We start from the raw sequence: 19,049 nt of genomic DNA, 5'->3' as shown, positions 1-19,049 counted from the left end.
CTCTCTCTCTCTCTCTCTCTCTCTCTCTCTCTCTCTCTCTCTCTCTCTCTTCCGAGCAGAATGAACTTTGACAAGTGAGAACTACCTCGGAACTGAGACGCTTCCCATTTTCAATGTTGGATTATTGGATAAAAATGATCGAACTTACAATTTCATTAACTAAAGTTACGATGAGCAAAGAATATTTTATTAGTGATGTCATAAAAAAATTGTTATTAACTTAGGTAGATTAATAACTTTCGTGGAAAATTACGAAAACTTACGCCTTCCGAAGGAAAGTTGTTGAATATTTTACAGTTTGGATCCGTTTGTTTCGCGGAAAATATTTTCGGGGAAAACACTTTTCTCATTTTTCCGGTGTTTGGTTTGCTTAGGAAAATAAGTCAACGGAAAATATTTTCCTAGTCAACGGAAAAGGTTTTCTTCCCAAAGCTTAAATTCAGGAAAATGATTTCCTCTTTGAAAGAACCGGAAAACGATTTCCGAAATATGACAGTTATCGACGCTTGGACCCGAAACTCTACTTTTGGGCACAAAAACCCCAACCTTGGTTCCCAAGTATCGACATTCAGAAGCAAGTCTCGGCGACTGGGCTCTAAAAGTCAATGTCCCTGGCCCGGCGCCCACGCCTGGGTCCATCGAGGCTGAGCCCAAACCCCTGGTGTCAGTACCCGATGCTCCGGCACCCGAACTCGGGTCCATAAATGCTGTGCTCAGGTCCTCGATGCTCGATTTCTAGTCCCGATCCTTTAGCTCGAGTCCACAAAGGCCGTGCGCATGTCCTTGGCGCTTGGGTTCGGGTCTTTAATTAATGAAACGTTTGTTCTTATAAAAAAATTTCTATAAAAAAATTCGATATTTTATTTTTAAAAAATTATTTTTATTATTTTTATAAAAAAATCGAATCATTTTTATTTATTATTTCTTTTCTTTTTATTTTTTCTTTCCTTTCTTTTTATTTTCTTTTTTTTTCTTTTCTTCCTTTTTCTTTTTCTTCTTCCTCGGCCGGTCGCCGGCCACGGCGACAGCCGGCGAGCTCGCGACGGCCTCTGGTGGTGAGCCTCGAGCTCGTCCTAGGCCGACGAGGTCACGACCTTTGGCGTCGAGCTTGAGACTCGGCTAATCGAGGCGAGCTCGAGCTCGCCTTGGCCATCGCCGGGCGAGCCTTGAGCTCGCCGGTGGCCATCACCAGCCGGTCGCAGCAGAGGAAGGTGGAAAAAGAAAAGAAAAGACAAGAAAAAAGAAAAATTTAAGAGAAAAAAGAAAATTTTAAAAAATAAAAAAAATCCAATTTTTCCAATAAAAGAAAATAAAAATAAAAAATAATTAAAAATTCGATTTTTTTAAAAAAGTAAAAATGATAATAAAATTCAAATATTCTTTTTGCTTGAAATAAAGTCATGTAATTGAAATCATTTTCCAAGTGAAATCCAAACATCAGAAAACGATTTTCATCATGTATTACCAAGCAAAGGAAAACTAAGCGTTTTTCTAGAAAACGATTTTCCGGAAAACACTTTCCTTTATCATGAAGTTTTTCGCGAAACAAACGCACCCTAAATTCACTTTTAATGAGATCAACGCCGTACGTCAAATGACGGTTATGTTTCAGTAGATAATTTACTGATAATAGAAAAAGAAGAATATTATTAACTTAGGTACATGGCTATTTTTGTGGACTAGTATGAATCATAGGATCCACGGATACGTTCTGATAAAGTAAATTTACAAAATGATACGTAATGGGCAAATTAATATTGATAAAAAAATACAAATTTCAAAGAAAGATTACCATCAATTAGGTTTGGTCATTCACCTTTTTTTCTCTTACAGAATTGCGTAGAAGTATCATTGATTTGAAATGATATGTCGGATTCCACGTCTATGAAAGAAGATTTTTGACAAAGCCTAATTCCGATAAGAGAAAATGTGAATTTAAAACATATCATTTTTAGCCTACTTTTAATATTAAAAAACATAATGTTTTGCGATGATGAATATGATTTGACATGGATTTACGATCCGGAGTTGACACGAAAGAGTACATTTTAAGCCTAGTTAATATGATGCATTCAGAGATTTTAAAGTATAATATGTCGAAATTTGTTATTAAACCAATGGGGGACTAAATAGATTATGAAATTCAATTATTAATTCGATAAATGCCTAATTGGGATTTTGGTACATAGAAATGGACACTCTTGTGATCTTGTTCTCTACTTTGCGTTGAATGGAGCCCACTAACTGAGTCAACGATGGGCTTTTTACTACAGATCCACTTAGGACAAGCAAACATAACTTAGCCCGTGTTGTATTTTTAAGTTATAATTTATATATTTTTAGTCATAACAAGTCACCAACTACTTAGGTATCACTGAACTTGCACATTCCTTCAATTTAATGTTTGTGGGGCTGGAATTGGCGCTATTATAGGAATTAGTTAGATGCTCAAAGAGCTCCGAACACATTATTGTAACTTGTCGGCATTAAAAAAGGAGAAATTATATGATTTTGTCGTGTTCAGTGTAGTTGAATCTGAATCGGCAACATTCGATTTTAGCATCTATATTTGCATGAGGTCGGCGAAAATATTTACGTTGGAGACAGGTCAAGCATTATGATTTCTGACCTTTCTTTCTACAAATTAAACCAACGATGTGCATTCTTTAAGGTGGGTCGACCCACCGACATGTGACAGGTCAAGCATTGTCTTTTTCGTCAAATTAGGAGGACTGAAGCTGATATTATTAGAAGCAGAAAGAAGGATAAATTGCTTTGGAGTAGGTTGTTCATTTCCCTGGCTTGCAGTTTCGTGATGATCATAGTGAATCCGAATCTCAACTACTTTTGAAGTGTGGTTGTTCTCATCGGATTTGGGTTCGCATTTTGCGGATGTGTTTCATTTATAGAAGCATTGGCAATTGGAATGTTGAACTGTCTTGGTTGAAGCATACCACTAAGGGAAATGATTTTCGTGAGTGTAACTTGAAGCTATTATGGAGTCGTTGCATTTATCAGTGGAGAGCCAGGAGCTCCAAGCTGCGTTCAGTCTCTTCCTCTTGTTGATGCTGCGATTCAAACTGTGAGATTCACAAACACTGCTTCGAAGGATGTAGGGACTGTTGAAGTAGAATCATCTCTGAGTTGCATTTGAGATTACGTGTTGCGGAGAAGTGGTTCAATGGAGGAGAGCTCCTTTCTATTTGTGTACCTCTAGATCGTCCATTATGCAGCAGCTATAGTTGATGGTAAGGGTGTGTATATGTCGGATATGTAATGTTCTGGTATATTTTGATCACAGAATGTGGAGTTGGTTGTTAAGCATTTGAACCTCTTGTTTCTTGGCCTTCGATGGAATCAGTTCATGTTAATCAATATAAAGTCGGTTTGCAGCAGAATAAATTTTCATTTGTAGATAATGAGCGATGTTTACTGTGTAAGTTTGAGCTGATTGTAACGATGCATATTTGCACCTTCTTTTCTGAAATTGAAGTGTATTTGGTGTTCCTCAAAGACTCAACGTAAGAAAATCTTTAGAGGATATATAAAACTCTGGGATTACAAAATATTTTTCGATGACGTTATATTGTTACACTAGCTTATTATATGGCTCTTTTTTCTCCTAAACAAACCGCCGCAGAGAATAAATAGTTTTAAGGAAACTCATCTAGCAAACACGTCGCACAATAATGAAGAAACCTACACCAAAATCAACATTGAAGTTCATAATCCAACAGATCATCAAAAACTCATACCCCACAATCATATCAAAAGTATGAGACCTAAACATCACATCCCCTTGATCGGACGACAAGGCTCAGATCTCCCCCGCAGATTCCAAATGGGCGTACTAATCGGACAATGCGGGTTGGTTGTTGTTGTCGCTATTGTCGTCATGGCTGTGGCCTTGGGTGTTCACATCATCCTTGCTGGGCAACTTTTGCTCATGATTCACTGATGAGAAAGTTGAAGGAGAGAAGGGGTTGTCGTTGTTGTCTTGTTTGGCAATGAGGCTAGTGTTGTCACTTAAAATGGAGTAGTCCCTAGGGCTTGGTGAGTCCAGGATGAATGGGGGGAGTAGAGGATGAGGTTCTTTGCAAGTGTGGTAGCCTTGGTAAATGGTCCTGTAAACGGGTGGGTCATCCTTTATCTTTTGGACCCGCTTGGTCGCTTGACACCCCTGATCGATCTTGTGAGTGCACCTAAAGTAGTTCCTGCAAGTGCCTCGAAACACGGCCTTAATCATTTATTTCGATTAAGTTGTAAATTAATGAACACTTGATTGGAGATTGGGGGTTTGGATGCTTCCAATCCAAAATATAACCCAAAATTTTTTCATATGATTAGCTGATGAAAAGCAATATGAAGCTCGTTTCCATTAGATTATGAATTATGTCGTGTTATGGTAAGATGAAGTTAAATTTTAGCAAATTAAAGGAAGAACCCGTTCCCTTAATTTATAACACGTGGTGGGTCAACGACCATCCAATTATTTGTTTAATTGTTCATCATGAGAGAAGCATAAATATACTAGCCAAGTTGATAGGAGTGGATGGGTTTCTTATTAATTTGGAGGCATGATCTATTGTAAAGATGCATAATATTTGCTTTAGACATCAAGCAAGAATGAATTTCTCTCTACTTATATGAAAATGTATATCATTTGTGAAGCACCTGGGGAATTCGTCGGCGAGGATCTTTTTCTGACCGTATTTCCTCCATGGGTACCCGTCGTCGCCGAAATGAGAGCTCCTTTCTGTCCTTCTATTTGAAGTTATACTGCGGAAAAATGAGCATGTTTGAGTTATTTAGATCCATAAATATAATTTAACTACATGTAAAATCTCCTTCATCCTCTGCCCAATAACAAAATAAATGAAATAACAAGGAAAAAATAAACCTTCTTGATCCTGCAAGTTAGACAAACTCGTATTATTCCAATTCCATCTGTGCTTCTTCTAAAAATATGAAGCCATCACTCATTGTAAAGATTCCCCCGTAATATTTGTTTTAGACATCATGAGATATATTTAAGAAAATGTATATCATTTGTGAAGATGTACCTGGGGAATTCGGAGTTCTGAAGCCATGTCTCAACATAATTCCTCCATGAGAACCCATCGTCCATGAAATTAGAAATCACTTCGGTCCATGTTTCTGAAGTCTTTCTGCAGGAAAATGAGTAATTTCCAATTCATGTTAGACTCTAGACCCATAAATATAATTTAACTCCATGTAAAACCTCTTTCATCCTCTGCCCAATAACAAAATAAATGAAATAACAAGATAAAAAGAAACCTTCTTGATCCTGCAAGTTAGACAAACTCGTTATATTTCAATCACGATCTGTCAAGTTGTGTCCCCAAATCATATGAACAGCAAAAGGATCTTTTCACGTCTTCTCTTTTTCCCAAAATCCGAGAGATCTTCGCACTATCATTTTCAAACATGTGATGCTCACCTTAGATGTGATTGTTCTTCCCAAAAAGACTCTTCATAGGTTTTTATCAAATTATGCGAAACTCCGCTAAAATAGATAAATTATTTTTCAGACCAAGTCAGCAAAACCAAAAAAAAGAAAAAGACGCGAATTTTTGCCCTTGATTACCTCGGGACCGGGGTGTTGATACTCTCATTCTCCTCGGAGACCTCGGACATGACACAGGCGTTGGTCGGGACCGGGAAGACCTCGTAGGACTCGGAGCTGCTCGATAGGGATAGGGTGTTGCTGAACGACCTGAGGGCGTTGACGATCAGATCTTCCGCAAACAAGGGCTGCCCAGTGTTATTGCCAGTTTGAGAGTGAGCGTCGAAGAGATCTCTGAGCTTCTTCGTGCGATTCTGGCCATGGAGGAGCTCCTTGATCGCGTGCTTGCGGCTTGAGGAGAGGTTCTTGGGCCAAGCGGAACGCTCCATCGATGAGAGAGAGGTCTTGTGCCTTGCTCTGTGATGAGGGAGTGAAAGTCGATCAATCGAGAGAGACAGAAAGAGGGGACAAAAGAGCTCATTGTCATGGGCCAGAGGCAAGGGAGATAAGTGGAAGTAGGTGCGAAAATTCCACGTCTTGTGGGATCTAGAAAAAATGAATATCTGGTCTTATTAGTATTAGTATTGTTATAATTGCTATCATATATCGATGGAAGTGATAATATTATTCTCTCAAATGTCATATTATGCATGTAACTCAAAATTATATTTATGAAGCCTAACGAGATCATTATTCCATATTTGTTATTCTTTTTTTATTAATATAGTTAGAAAAAATTGGAAAATAATTAAGCGATTTTCTTTTCACAATTCTCCATATCTTTCAGGATTGTGCATTATCTCCACTTAATTGTGCGTATTCTTATTTATCTTGATTGATTGTCATTGATACTATATTAAACAGTCATCTTGTAAATGTTATGAATAAGCTAATGTACTCTTCATTATTAAATATACAGAAATTACACAATTCTCTTTTCCACATATTTTTATCATGGCGTCAGAGCTCTTGATATCTTGGCTAATCTTTTCACACGGGGTCATAACAACGTCAACCGCACCGGTATCCGTTCTCCACTAAACCCACCGCTACTGAGTGCCTTTCCAACACTTTCGGTTGCTTGTTTTGAAAAACAAACCACCATCAGACTCGCCACCCTTAGACGAGTTAGATCCTAAAATTTCATTGTGATCCACCACCACACGCACTCTCAAACACAACCACGCAGCCCAACCTCTCGGATCCACTCGCGTGAAGCTCCTGCACATGTATCGCTAACATCACTTTCACGTCATCAACACGTCAGGGTCGGTCGAGTCATCCAGTCAACACACACGCCAGCCACCACGTCAGCTGCCACGTCATCACCATGACAGATTGTCACGTCAGCGCTACCTCAGCCTCTGATGCATAACCCGCACACTCAACCAGTTCTTCCTCTGCAGGCTGAACCGATTCATCCTTGCAGACCAAACCGATTTAGTTATCCAACCAGACACGTTCTCTTCCTTTTCCGTCCGATTCAACCACCTTCCAACTGGTTCTTGGAGATTTAGGACCGACTCTTAATGGATAAATTGAAAGTTTTACCATCTATTTAGACCATTTTGGATGGTTCATATTATATTTTATGGGCTAGAGATGATAAACTTTTTTAGAGGACGCAGTCTTTGGCATTGGTGATATTCATGCGCCTACTAAGACTATTGGTGAAAATGAGGACAAATTTGTTAAATATTTGGAGAAGCGGGATAGTAAGAATCATCACATCCAAACGTGGTTTTGAAGTACTTTGATTCCATCTACCAGACTTCAGTTTGGTCGCCTCAATGGCAAAGGAAGCCTGGATTTAGAGTGCCTATGATAACATTTCTTTTTCCGGAAACAATTTCTGTTCAGAAATAATTTTTTTTATTTCTATTTCCTAGACGAGTTTCTGAGTAGAATAATGCGTCTAGGAACTACACAAAATTTCTATTCCTGGAATAAAAAAAGAACAGAAATGCGTTTGATACAATCCTAAAATTTATATTCCCAATTTTTTCATTTAATTTTAAAAATGTCAGTGAAGACTTAATAATTGGATGACCATAATACAATCATAAAGAAAATTACTCCTTCTAGACAAAACAAATACCGGATGGTGATCGAGGAAATTGGGGTTTGGGGTTTAGGGTTTAACATTTATGGTTTAGGTTTTTAGGGTTTTGTGTTTAGGGTTTTGGGGTTTGGATTTGGTTTGGGATTTAGGGTTTAGGGTTTTGAGGTTTGGGGTTTGGGTTTTTGGGTTTGGATTTTGGCGTTTCGGGTATTAGGTTTTAGGGTTTTAGGATTTTGGATTTTAGGGTTTGGGGTTTAGAATTTTAGGATTTAGGGTTTTGATTTTTGGTTTTGGGGTAGGATTTTGGGTTTTAGGGTTTGGATTTTGGGGTTTTGGATATTAGGTTTTAGGGTTTCGGGTTTTAAGATTTCGGGATTTAGGGTTTCGGGTTTTGGGGTTTAAAGTTTTAGGGTTTAGGGTTTTGATTCTTGGGTTTAGGGGTTTAAGGGTTTTGGGTTTGGAGTTTTGGGATTTAATGGTTTATGAAATTGTTTCTGTAAAATGACATTGTTTCTTTTTTCGTTCCTGAAAACGGGAAAGTAGATTTTTTTTACTTCTTGTTTCTATGCCAAATCTATTCCTTAGCCACTTTTCTATTCCAGGAAAAAGAAAAATTAACTGACGTACACAAACAGATTTCTGTTCTTTTTCTTTTCGGGGGAACAAAAAAACAAAAAAACAGAGAATTAGAAACGTTATCAAACGTGCCCTTAGTTGCTAGCCAATATTCCACCTCAAATGTTGCCCATCATAATAACTTGTTAGGTAATCTGCATTGCACGCGTAACAAGACAAGTCAATCTGTTAATGATTTTTTATCCTCCATGCATGCCATTGAGGATTAGCTAGCCTTATCTGAGCTATATTGAACACTGGATTCTACCGCTTGTAAATTTGCTCATTTGTGTTATGCAATTTCTGATAGTACTTAATGATGAATTTGAACCTATACGAGTTTCTTTTCTATATCGACAACTTTATCTCATCTTGAGGAAGTTCTCTTGGAGTTGTTGACAGAGGAAACTCGACTTGCTACTTCGAAGGCACAACGGACGATTTTGTCTATCTTTAATCCTGCAGATGCAGTGCTTGCCACTTCCGCTTCTTCCTCATTGCGTAGACACTTTTGTACGCACTATGACCAACATGGTCACCATGCATCAAACTGTTGTCTACCGCAACCTAAGCAAACAATGTACAATCAATCCCGATACAATTGATATTACGATCATCAAAGAAAAATTACGCCTTCTAAATAAAAGTTGTAGAAAAATATTTTACAGCTAAGGCTCCACTTGTTTCGCAAAAAAATACATGATTTGGAAAATATTTTCTTAAAAATGATTGTTTATAGCGCTTACAAAAATGAATGAACGACAAATATTTTCATCATTTACGAAAAAGTTTAGACATAATTTTTTTTCGATAATAAAAATATTTTTCATTGACTAATTATTTCAAGCAATACAAGCGATTAATTTTAGATTTCCAAATCATATATTTTCCTTGAAACAAATGGAGCCTAAATTTACTATTAACGAATCAACTATGTACATCAAATGAAAGTTATGATTCATTAAGTAAAGGTAATTTACTAATAATAGGAAAAGGAAAATACTATTAACTTAGGTAGATGGCTATCATTTTTGTGGACTATTACGAATCATAGCATCCACATAACTTATGACGATAAAAAGAAAATTGCGTTCCGGTAAAGAAAAGTTACAAAATGATACATAAAGGGAAAATTAATATTAATAAAAAAAATTACAAATTTCAAAGAAGGATTACCATCAATTAGGTGGGGTCGTTCTCGTTTTTTCTATTACCGAACTATGTAGAAGTATCCTTGAAATGATACATTAGATTCCACGTTTATCAAAGTAGATTTTTGACAAAGACTAATTCCAATAAGAAAAAAAATATGAATTTACAACACATCGTTGTTTACCTTACTTTTAATAAAAAAAACGTAATGTTTGACGATGATAAATATGATTTGAGTGGGTTTACGACCCAAAGTTGACACGTAAGAGTACATTTTAAGCCTAGTTAATGTGATGCATTCAGATATTTTCACGTATAATATGTCGAAATTTGTTATTAACCTAATGGGGGAAATAGAATATGAAATCCAATTATTAATTCGATAATTGCCTAATTGGGATTTTGTTACATGGACACTCTTGTGGTCTTGTTCTGCACTTTGCGTTGAATGGAAGCCCATTAACTGAGTCAACGATGGGCTTTTTACTACAGATCCCCTTAGGACAAGCAAACATAACTTAGCCCGTGTTGTATTTTTAACTTCTAATTTTGATATTTTTAGTCATCACAAGTCAACAACTACTTAGGTATCACTAAACTTGCACATTCCATCAATTTAATGTTTATGGGGCCGGAATTAGCGCTGTAGGAATTAGTTAGATGCTCAAAGAGCTCCGAACACATTATTGTCACTCATCAGCATTAAAAAAAAAGATAAATTATACGATTCCGTCATATTCTATGTAGTCGAATATGAATCAGCAACATTTGATCTCAGCATCTATATTTGCACGAAGTCGGTGAAAATATTTACAATTATTTGTGAATTCAAAATCAACCTAGCTAGCATGAAACATTGGAGACAGGTCAAGCATTGTGATTTCAGGTCTTTTATGTCAAATTAGGAGGATTGAAGTTGATATTGTTAGAAGCAGAAAGAAGGATAAATTGCTCTGGAGTAGGTTGTTCTTTTCCGGCTTGCAGTTTTGTGATGATCATAGTGAATCCAAATCTCACCTACTTTCGAAGTGTGGTCGTTCTCATCGGTTCGCATTTTGCATATGTGTTTCATTCATTGAAGCATTGGCAATTGGAATGTTGAACTATCTTGGTCGAAGCAGACCACTAAGGGAAGAGATTTTCGCAAGTGTTTGTTGAAGCTAATATGGAGTCGTCGCGTTTTTCAGTGGAGAGCCGGGAGCTCCAAGCTACATTCAATCTCTTCCTCTTGTTGATGCTGTGATTAAAACTGTGAGATTCACAGTCAAACACTGCTTCGAAGGATGTAGGGACTCGAAGTACAAACACCTCTAAGTTGTATTTGAGATTATGTGCGGTGGAGAAGTGGTTAGCGGAGGAGAACTCCCTTATATTTATGGACCTCTAGATCAGTGGTGTCCGTTATGCAGCAGATATAGTTGATGGTTTAGATTATAAAAGGGTGCGATGTTCTGGTATATTTTGATCATAGGATGTGGAGTTGGTTATTAAGGATTTGAACCTTTTGTTTCTTGGCCCTTGATGGAATCGGTTCATGTTAGTCAATATAGAGTCAGTTTGCTGTAGAACAAATTTTCATTTGCAGATAATTCGTGATGTTTATTGTATAAGTTTGAGTTGAGTGTAACGATGGATATTTGCACCTTCTTTTATAAAAGTGAAGTGTTTTTGGTGTTCCTCAAAGACTCAAAGTGAGAGAATCTGCAGAGAATATATAAAACCTCGTAATTACAAAATATATTTTGACAACGTAATGTGGTTACACTAGCTATAATAGGGCTCCTTATTCTCCTAAACAAACCGCCGCATGGGATAAATAGTTTCAAGGAAACTCATCTAGAAAACACCCATTAATCAAGAAACCTACAGCAAAATTAACACTGAAGTTCATCATCCAACAGAGAATCAAACTCAGAGCCCACAGTCATATCAAAACTGCGAGACCTTAACATCACATCCCCTTGATCTGACAACAGGGCTAAGATCTCCCCGGCATATTCGAATACGGCATAGTAATCGGATGATGTGGATTGATTGTTGTTGTTGCTATTGTCTGTCATGGCTGTGGCCGGGGGGTGGGTTCACAACATCATCACCAGGCAACTTTTGCTCCTGATTCACCGATAGAAAGTCGAAGAAGATGGGGTTGTTCTCGTCGTCTTGTTCGGCAAAGAGGCTAGTGTTGAAACTTAGGGGGATGGAGTCGTCCCTAGCGCTTGGTGAGTCCACGATGAGTGGGGGGGATTTGAGGATGAGTTTCTTGCAAGTGTGGCGGTCTTGGCATGCGATCCGGAAAAATCGTGGGTCATACAATGTCCTATCGACCCACTTGGCTGCTTGACATCCCTGATCCATCTGGTGAGCGCACCTGAAGTACTTCTTGCAAGTGCCCCCCAAACACAGCTTCAATCACAAGCAATAACACATTATTTGGTTAATTGTTCATCATTAGAGATGCATAAATAATTTAGCCACGTTGATGGATGGATGTGTTTCTTATTAAGTTTGAAGACATGGCTTATTGTAAAGATGCCCACATAATATTTGTTTTAGACATCAAGCAAGAATTGATTTCTCTCTACTTTATACAATATTTTTCTCGATAGATGCATATATATGAGATGTTTAGGGAAAGGTATATCATTTGTAAAGTACCCAGGGATTTTGGGAATCGGTCCCTGATCAACTATCCTCCATTGGTACCCGTCGTCCAAATCAGGACTCACACTTACTGTCCAACGTATATTTGAAGTATTTCTATGAAAAAATGAGTAATTCCCAATTTATATTAGAATTATTAAGATTCATTATCTTAACTAATAACAAAACAAATAGAAGATATACGAGAAATTAATGAAAATGGATATATCATTTGTGAAGTACCTTGAGAACTTCGAGTTGAAAATAGAATTATGATCATATGTCCTCCATTGGTGCCCATTGTCGATCAAATTTTGGTCTAGTCTTGTCCGTGTATCTGAAGTCTTTTTGCGTAAAAATGAGTAATTTTACATTTCATGTTTGAACTACTTAGACCCATGTATGTATAATTTAGCTCCATGTAAAACCTCTTTCATCCTCTGCCCAATAACAAAATAAATGAAATAACAAAAAAAATAACTCATTTTCAATATGTGATGCTCACCCTATATGTATTGTTCTTGCCTAAAAGAAACTTCATATGATTTTAAATTACGCGAAACTCCACTGTCATAGTTTTGTTACTTTTCAGACAAAACCAGAAGTAAAAGAACACGAGTTTTGGCCTTTAATTACCTCGGGACCGGGGACTGGATACTCTCACTTCCCTTTGGAGACCTCGGACCTGACACAGGCGTTGCTCAGGACCTGCACGACCTCATCGGACTGGGCGCCGCTCGATAGGGATAGGGCGTTGCTGAACGACCCGAGGGCGTTGACGACGACCAGATGTTCCGCAAACAAGGGCTGCCGGGTGTCATTGCCAGTGCGAGAGTGAGCGTCGAAGAGATGTCCGAGCTTCTTCGTGGGATTCTGGTCGTGGAGGAGCTCCGTGATCGCGCGCTTGCGGCTTGAGGAGAGGTTCTTGGGCCAAGCGGAACGTTCCATTGATGAGACTGGTCTTGTGCTTTGCTTTGAGATGAGGGCGTGAAAGTCGAGAGAGAGAGAGAGAGAGAGAGAGAGAGAGAGAGAGGCTTTTTGATGAGGACAAAAGAGCTCGTTGACATGTGTGAAGGTTCCGCGTCTTGTGGGATCCATTTCTCCCCCACGCGCCGCGCGTGGGGTATCATGACACATAGCAACTTCTTTCTAAAGAGAAAAAAAAATGAATATCTGGTCTTATTAGTATTATTATTGTTACAGTCGCATCATACATAGATGGGAGTGATGATTTAATTCTCTCAAATATCATATTATGCCTGTGATTCAAAATTATATTTATGAAGCCCAAGGAGAGCAATATATCATATTTGCTATTCTGTTTTATTAATATTGTTAGAAATAATTTAAAAAATAATTAAGCGATTTCTCGTAACTTTCACGATTCTACATGTGTCTCATTGTGCATTATCTCCATTTAATTGTGCATATTCTTGATTTATCTTGATTGATTGTAATTGATATTATAATATCATGCTACCTTAAATAGTCATCTTGTAAAGGTTATAAATAGGCTAATGTAATTCAATATTATTAAATATACAAAAATTACACAATTCTCTCTTCCGCATATTTTTATCTTGGTATTGGAGCTCTTGATATCTGAACCCAACGTCAACCGCACTGTTCGCCAATATACCCTGTTCTCTAATATACTCGCCGCACATAACTTTCGATTTCTTGTTTTGAAAAGCAAACCACTATCAGACTTGCCGCCCTCAAACGAGTCAATTCTTAAAATGTCATCTCAATCCATCGCCACACGCAGCCCAACCTCTTGGATCCACGCACATAAAGCTTTTGCACATGTGTTGCTAATGTCACCCACACATCATCAGCATGTTAGTGTCAGTCGAGCCGTTCAGCCAACGCACACGTCATCCACCACGCCATCGCCACGTACAGTCATTACCGATCATCTTACGTGGCATATCGCTATATTAGTGATTTCAAGCGGAAATTGATTGGAAAACTTCATTTATTTTGCACAAAAGTTGTGGACCGAATTGACAAATTTAAAAGTTTAATTCTAAATTGATATCCGTACAATAGGTTTAGGACTGATTGTACAATTTTCCCTGTATTTGGAGTTCCTCAAAGTGAGAGGATCTTTAGAGGATATATAAAACCCCTTAAAATATTTTTCAACAATGTACTATTGTTACACTAGCTATTATATGGCTCCTTTTTTCTCCTAAACAAACAAACAGCCGCATTAGATTAAAATAGTTTCAAGGGAACTCATTCTAGCAAACACCTCTCACATTAATCAAGAAACCTACACCAAAATCAACATCGAAGTTCATAATCCAACAGATCATCAAACTCAGAACCCCACAATCATATCAAAACCATGAGACCCTAAGCATCACAATCCCTTGATCTGACGACAGGGCTTAGATCTCCCCGGCAGATTTGAATACAGGGCAGTAATCGGATGCTGCGGATTAAATGTTGTTGTTGCTATTGTCGTCATGGCTGTGGCCGTGGGGGTTCAGATCATCCTCACTGGGCAACCTTTGCTCATGATCCACTGATAGAAAGTTGAAGGAGAAGAGAAGGGGTTGTTGTTGATGTCGTCTTGTTTGGCAGTGACGCTAGCGTTGAAACTTAGGAGGATGGAGGAGTCCCTAGGGCTTGGTGAGTCCAGGATTTTATTTTATTTTTGGTCGAATGGTGAGTCCAGGATGAATGGTTTTTTTTTGGGGGGGATGGTCTGAGAATGGGGGGGGGTTAAATGATGAGCATCTTTGCAAGTGTGGCGGCCTTGGTACGTAAAATCACGTAGATGAGTGGGCTGGTCCGTCGGACCTGCTTGGTCGCCGAACATCCCTAGTCGATCTTGTGAATGCACCAGCAGCAGGTCCTGCAAGTGCCCCGAAACACGGCCTTACTCGTTTGTTTCGATTAAATTGTAAATTAAATGAACGCTTGATTTGAGATTGGGGTTTGGACGCTTCCAATCCAAAACATAACCTGAAATTTTTTCATATGATGACAGTCGATAAAAAGCAATATTGAGCTTGTTTCGATCAGAATATAAATTATATCGTGTTATGACAATCAAAAGAATTCGTTCCCTCAATTTATCACACGTGGTGGGTCAATAACCATATAATTATTTGTTTAATTGTTCATCACGAGAGAAGCATAAATATACTAGCCAAGTCGACATAGTGGATGAGTTTCTTATTAATTTGAAGCCGTGACTTATTGTAAAGATACATAATATATGTTTTAGACGGGAAAATTATCCAAAAAGTCCTAAATCTATTGCACTTTTACCAATTCAGTCCTAAACCTTTTTTACTTCTTGCCAATTGAGTCCATTCGGCCAATTTTGGCCGCCCTGAGCTGACGTGGACGCCGGCCGGCCGTCTGGCCAACGCTGACATGGCAATTTTAAATATTTTTAAAATATTTTTTCGAATTTTTTTTCCTTTTTTTTGGCCTTCTTTCCTCTGGTCGGTTGCCGGACCAGCCAAAGGGAAGAAATAAAAAAAAAAAGAAAAAAATATTAAAAATATTTTGAAAAAAAATATTTAAAAATTTCCATGTCAGCGTTGGCCGGACGGCCAGCGCCAGCCGGCGGCCATATCAGCATTGGCCGGCGGCCACGTTAGCGCTGGACGGCCAAAATTGGTTGGATAGACTTAATTGACAAAAAGTGAAAAGGTTTATGACTGAATTGGCAAACTTAAAAAATTTAGGATTTTTTGGACAATTTTCCCTGTTTTAGACATCAAACAAGAATGAATTTCTCTCTATTTCACACACACACACACACACACACACACACACACACACATACACATATATATATATATATATATATATATATCTTTGAAGATATATGAAAATGTATATCATTTGTGAAGCACCTGGAATACTCGTAGTTGAGAATCTCTTTCTAACCGTATTTCCTCCTCGAGTGCCCGTCGTCGATGAATTGAGAGCTCCCTTTTGTCCATGTATCCGAAGGCTTTCTGGAAAAAAATGAGCATATTAGATTTATTCAGAACCATAAATTGAATTCAACTCCATGTAAAATCACTTTCATTCTCTGCCCAAAATCAAAATAAATAAAATAACAAGAAAAAAAAAACTTCTTGATGCTGGAAGCTAGACAATCTCGTTATAATCCAATCATGATCTGTCAAGTTATGTCCCAAAATCATAAGATCAGGGGAGAAAAATACCAAAAAGTCATAAACTTAATGCATTAGTATCAATTCTGTTCTAACCCTTTCAATTGATACCAATTAAGTCCTTTCGGCTAATTGAGGCTGGAAATTGTTGACGTGAACGCCGGCCGTCCTATGTGACACGGTCGGCGCTAACGTATATAATTTTTTTTTTTTATTTTCGAATTTTTTTTATCAATTTTTTCTTTTCCTTTTTTTTTTTTTGCCTTTTCCTTCCCTTTGGCTTGTGTCCGGTACTCGGCCATGGCCAGCGACTGGCCACCGGCAAGGCATCGCGACCCTCGCCGGCCATTGGCAAGGGTTCTAACCTTTAAGCAATTTCCGATTAGACAAATTGGCAGACTTACTGTCAAAATATTCTACAGCCTGGAGAGGTGGCCTGCACCCATCTTGCTTAACTGAATTTTGCACATTCGTTTTCTTCCTTGAAGCGTGTGACATGGTAGCAGCAAAAACAGGTAGATCCCTATTCGCATGGGTGGTGGGTAAGGAAACTGAAGAATCATGGCGCAAATCCTGAGTAAAAGCAGAACTCTTTTAAGTGCTAAATCCAGTAATAAGAGGAAAACCAAATTGAAATACAGGTTTCCCACCGAGGAAAACACTCTCTACCTCCCCACTTGACGTACGTGTCGACCGTGGTGTACCATAATTCTGACCTCTGGGTGGAAATCGCTCGTAAGCTGGTAAAAACGAACCGTAACCACTAAATTTTGCCCCTGCAGAATACATATCCCCAAAAATTTAAGGTTATACACATCGGTCATTCTTGGATCACAAAAAAGTATCATCTTTAACTTTTTCAGTTACCCAGGTTCTCAGCTGTTACCCCTCTTTTAAAATCGTCACGGAAGTGTCCCAGAACTTCCTGAAGTTTCTCCTCCTTCAAAATTAAAACAGTAACGTCAACCATTTCCCAATAATTACACGACAAAGGGGACAAGCATACATAGGAAACCAATCCTGAAGACACTTAGACAAATGACCAAAGGAATGAAGGAGACAGAGTAACGGTTTATACAGAGACACAGCTGCTACTGTACCAAAAAGTTACATGAAGAAGAAAGAAATTACTTCGTAATCCTATCCACCATCCTTCCTCTCTTCATACTGAAGATATTTCTAAGATCAGAAACTTCACTAAAGTAAGTGCCCTTTTCCAGCTAAATACCTTTCCCTACATACATAAAACTGCTGGGAAGGAAAAACAGAACGCCAACAACAGCTAGACGATATACTGTGCCAACATTTCTTTCTCCTTCTCAAATCAAATCATTGCATCAATCTGTTCTTCTTTATCTCCAGATTCTTGAGACTTAGCCTCGTATAGAATGCTTATGACAGGTTTTGTGAACAAGAAACTCAGTCCAATAGCATCCAAACCCCGTAGTAAGAACAGATCTATATGTCATACAGAAACATTTAAACATATCCACCTATAAAGTGTCTACAGCCCATAAATGGGAGGTAAAGTGGACCAAATATGGCAAGTCAAATCCTAAAAGCCAGCACTTGCTAAACGCAAGAAATACACGAGAATAAATGAACTAGTTCAGAGTATACAACAAATACAAATACAAATAGAAGGACCTTGCAATGTATAGAGAAACATCAGGGTCTATGCCGTCATCGAAACCATGATCGTTGTCATGGTAAGAATAGGCCTCGCCCTCCTCGAGCTCTGGATCCTCCATCTTTCTGTCATCTCCAAAAGATCTGTTTCTCGCGGTAATCATCAGGGGATAAAAAGCAAAAAATATATGGAACTAAACAAAGAAACTTTTCCAAAAGATATAGAGCCAAACTTTTTCTTCCAACACGTGATGCTCCCCTTATATGTAATTGTTCCTTGCCAAAAAGAAACTTCGCATTTTTTTAAATTACGCGAAACCCCACTTAAATAGATAAATTACTTTTCAGACAAAGTAAGAAAAGAAAAACACGAATTTTGTCCCTTGATAACCTCCGGAACGGGGTGTTGATGCTCTCCTCATCGGAGACCTCGGACCAGACACAGGCGTTGGTCGGGACCTGCATGACCTCGTCGGACTCGGCGCTCATCGATTCGGATAGGGTGTTGCTGAACGACCCGAGGCCGTTGACGACCAGAACTTCCGCAAACAAGGGCTGCCGTGTGTTATTGCCAGGTTGAGAGTGAGCGTCGAAGAGATGTCTGAGCTTCTTCGTGGGGTTCTGGCCATGGAGGAGCTCCTTGATCGCGCGCTTGCGGCTTGAGGAGAGGTTCCTAGGCCAAGCGGAACGCTCCATTGATGAGAGAGATCTTGTGCTTTGCTCTGTGACGAGAGGGAGGGAGAGAGAGGATCCAGCGGTCCCCACGCGCGGCGCGTGGGATAGCAAATTTCTTTTTTAGTAAAAATGGATATCTGGTCTTATTAGTAATATCATTCTTATAATTAGGTATGTCAATGGTTCGGAAAACCCGAACCAAACCGAACCGAACCGTTTGGATGAACATTCGAACCAAATCAAATAGCTCCTCGAACCGAATATGATCCGAACCAAAAACCCGGTTCGGATCAGTTTGGTTCGGTTCGAATTTTCGATTTTCCTTTATTTGATTTGATTTGATTTGATTTTTTGGGGTTTTTGGACAGATGCCCTTTCTCTCTCTCTCTCCTCCCACCGCATCCTTACGTTCTTTGTCGCCCTCTCTCTCTCTCTCTCTCTCATGGGGCCTTTCGCTTCACCTTCAGAACGATGGTGATTTCTCCTCCTCTTCACGACCACTGCCCTCAACGGTTTCGCCGCCTTTGCGCGTGCCGACCTCGACGGCTTCCCCAAGATCCGCCGCTACCGCCCCCTGCAACCCCGCGGCAGCTGCGACTGG

General features: G+C 38.8%; 3 protein-coding genes across 4 annotated transcripts; all 3 read right to left on the bottom strand.

Moving 5' to 3' along the window:
• Positions 1–5,017: 5,017 nt before the first annotated feature.
• On the bottom strand, positions 5,018–5,962 carry LOC115677043 (probable WRKY transcription factor 70). The gene is made up of 2 exons (XM_030600086.2): positions 5,609–5,962; positions 5,018–5,168 (listed from the first exon to the last, which is right to left on the bottom strand). The coding sequence occupies exons 1-2, from the start codon at positions 5,914–5,916 to the stop codon at positions 5,018–5,020; spliced, it is 459 nt and encodes a 152-aa protein (XP_030455946.2). The 5' UTR covers positions 5,917–5,962.
• Positions 5,963–11,402: 5,440 nt separating this feature from the next.
• On the bottom strand, positions 11,403–12,944 carry LOC115677041 (uncharacterized). The gene is made up of 2 exons (XM_030600085.1): positions 12,675–12,944; positions 11,403–11,759 (listed from the first exon to the last, which is right to left on the bottom strand). Exons 1-2 carry the CDS (start codon positions 12,942–12,944, stop codon positions 11,403–11,405), a joined length of 627 nt encoding a protein of 208 aa, XP_030455945.1.
• A 3,464-nt stretch (positions 12,945–16,408) lies between these two features.
• On the bottom strand, positions 16,409–18,521 carry LOC115677168 (uncharacterized). Of its 2 annotated transcripts, none has more exons than XM_056316591.1 (5): positions 18,165–18,521; positions 17,797–17,917; positions 17,012–17,084; positions 16,814–16,920; positions 16,409–16,717 (listed from the first exon to the last, which is right to left on the bottom strand). In XM_056316591.1, exons 1-5 carry the CDS (start codon positions 18,467–18,469, stop codon positions 16,505–16,507), a joined length of 819 nt encoding a protein of 272 aa, XP_056172566.1. In that variant the 5' UTR covers positions 18,470–18,521; the 3' UTR covers positions 16,409–16,504. The 2 variants fall into 2 exon arrangements, with proteins under 2 accessions (XP_056172566.1, XP_030456123.2); XM_030600263.2 differs by having other exon boundaries at positions 16,861–16,920; positions 18,165–18,518.
• Between the last annotated feature and the right edge of the window lie 528 nt (positions 18,522–19,049).

Source organism: Syzygium oleosum, unplaced genomic scaffold (genome assembly GCF_021117445.2).
Source record: "Syzygium oleosum isolate NSW1041296 unplaced genomic scaffold, Sole_v2.1 Sole_v2.12, whole genome shotgun sequence".
Lineage (NCBI taxonomy): Eukaryota > Viridiplantae > Streptophyta > Magnoliopsida > Myrtales > Myrtaceae > Syzygium > Syzygium oleosum.
The sequence above is the reverse complement of the archived record's forward strand: the minus strand, read 5'-3'. Positions and strand labels throughout refer to the sequence as shown.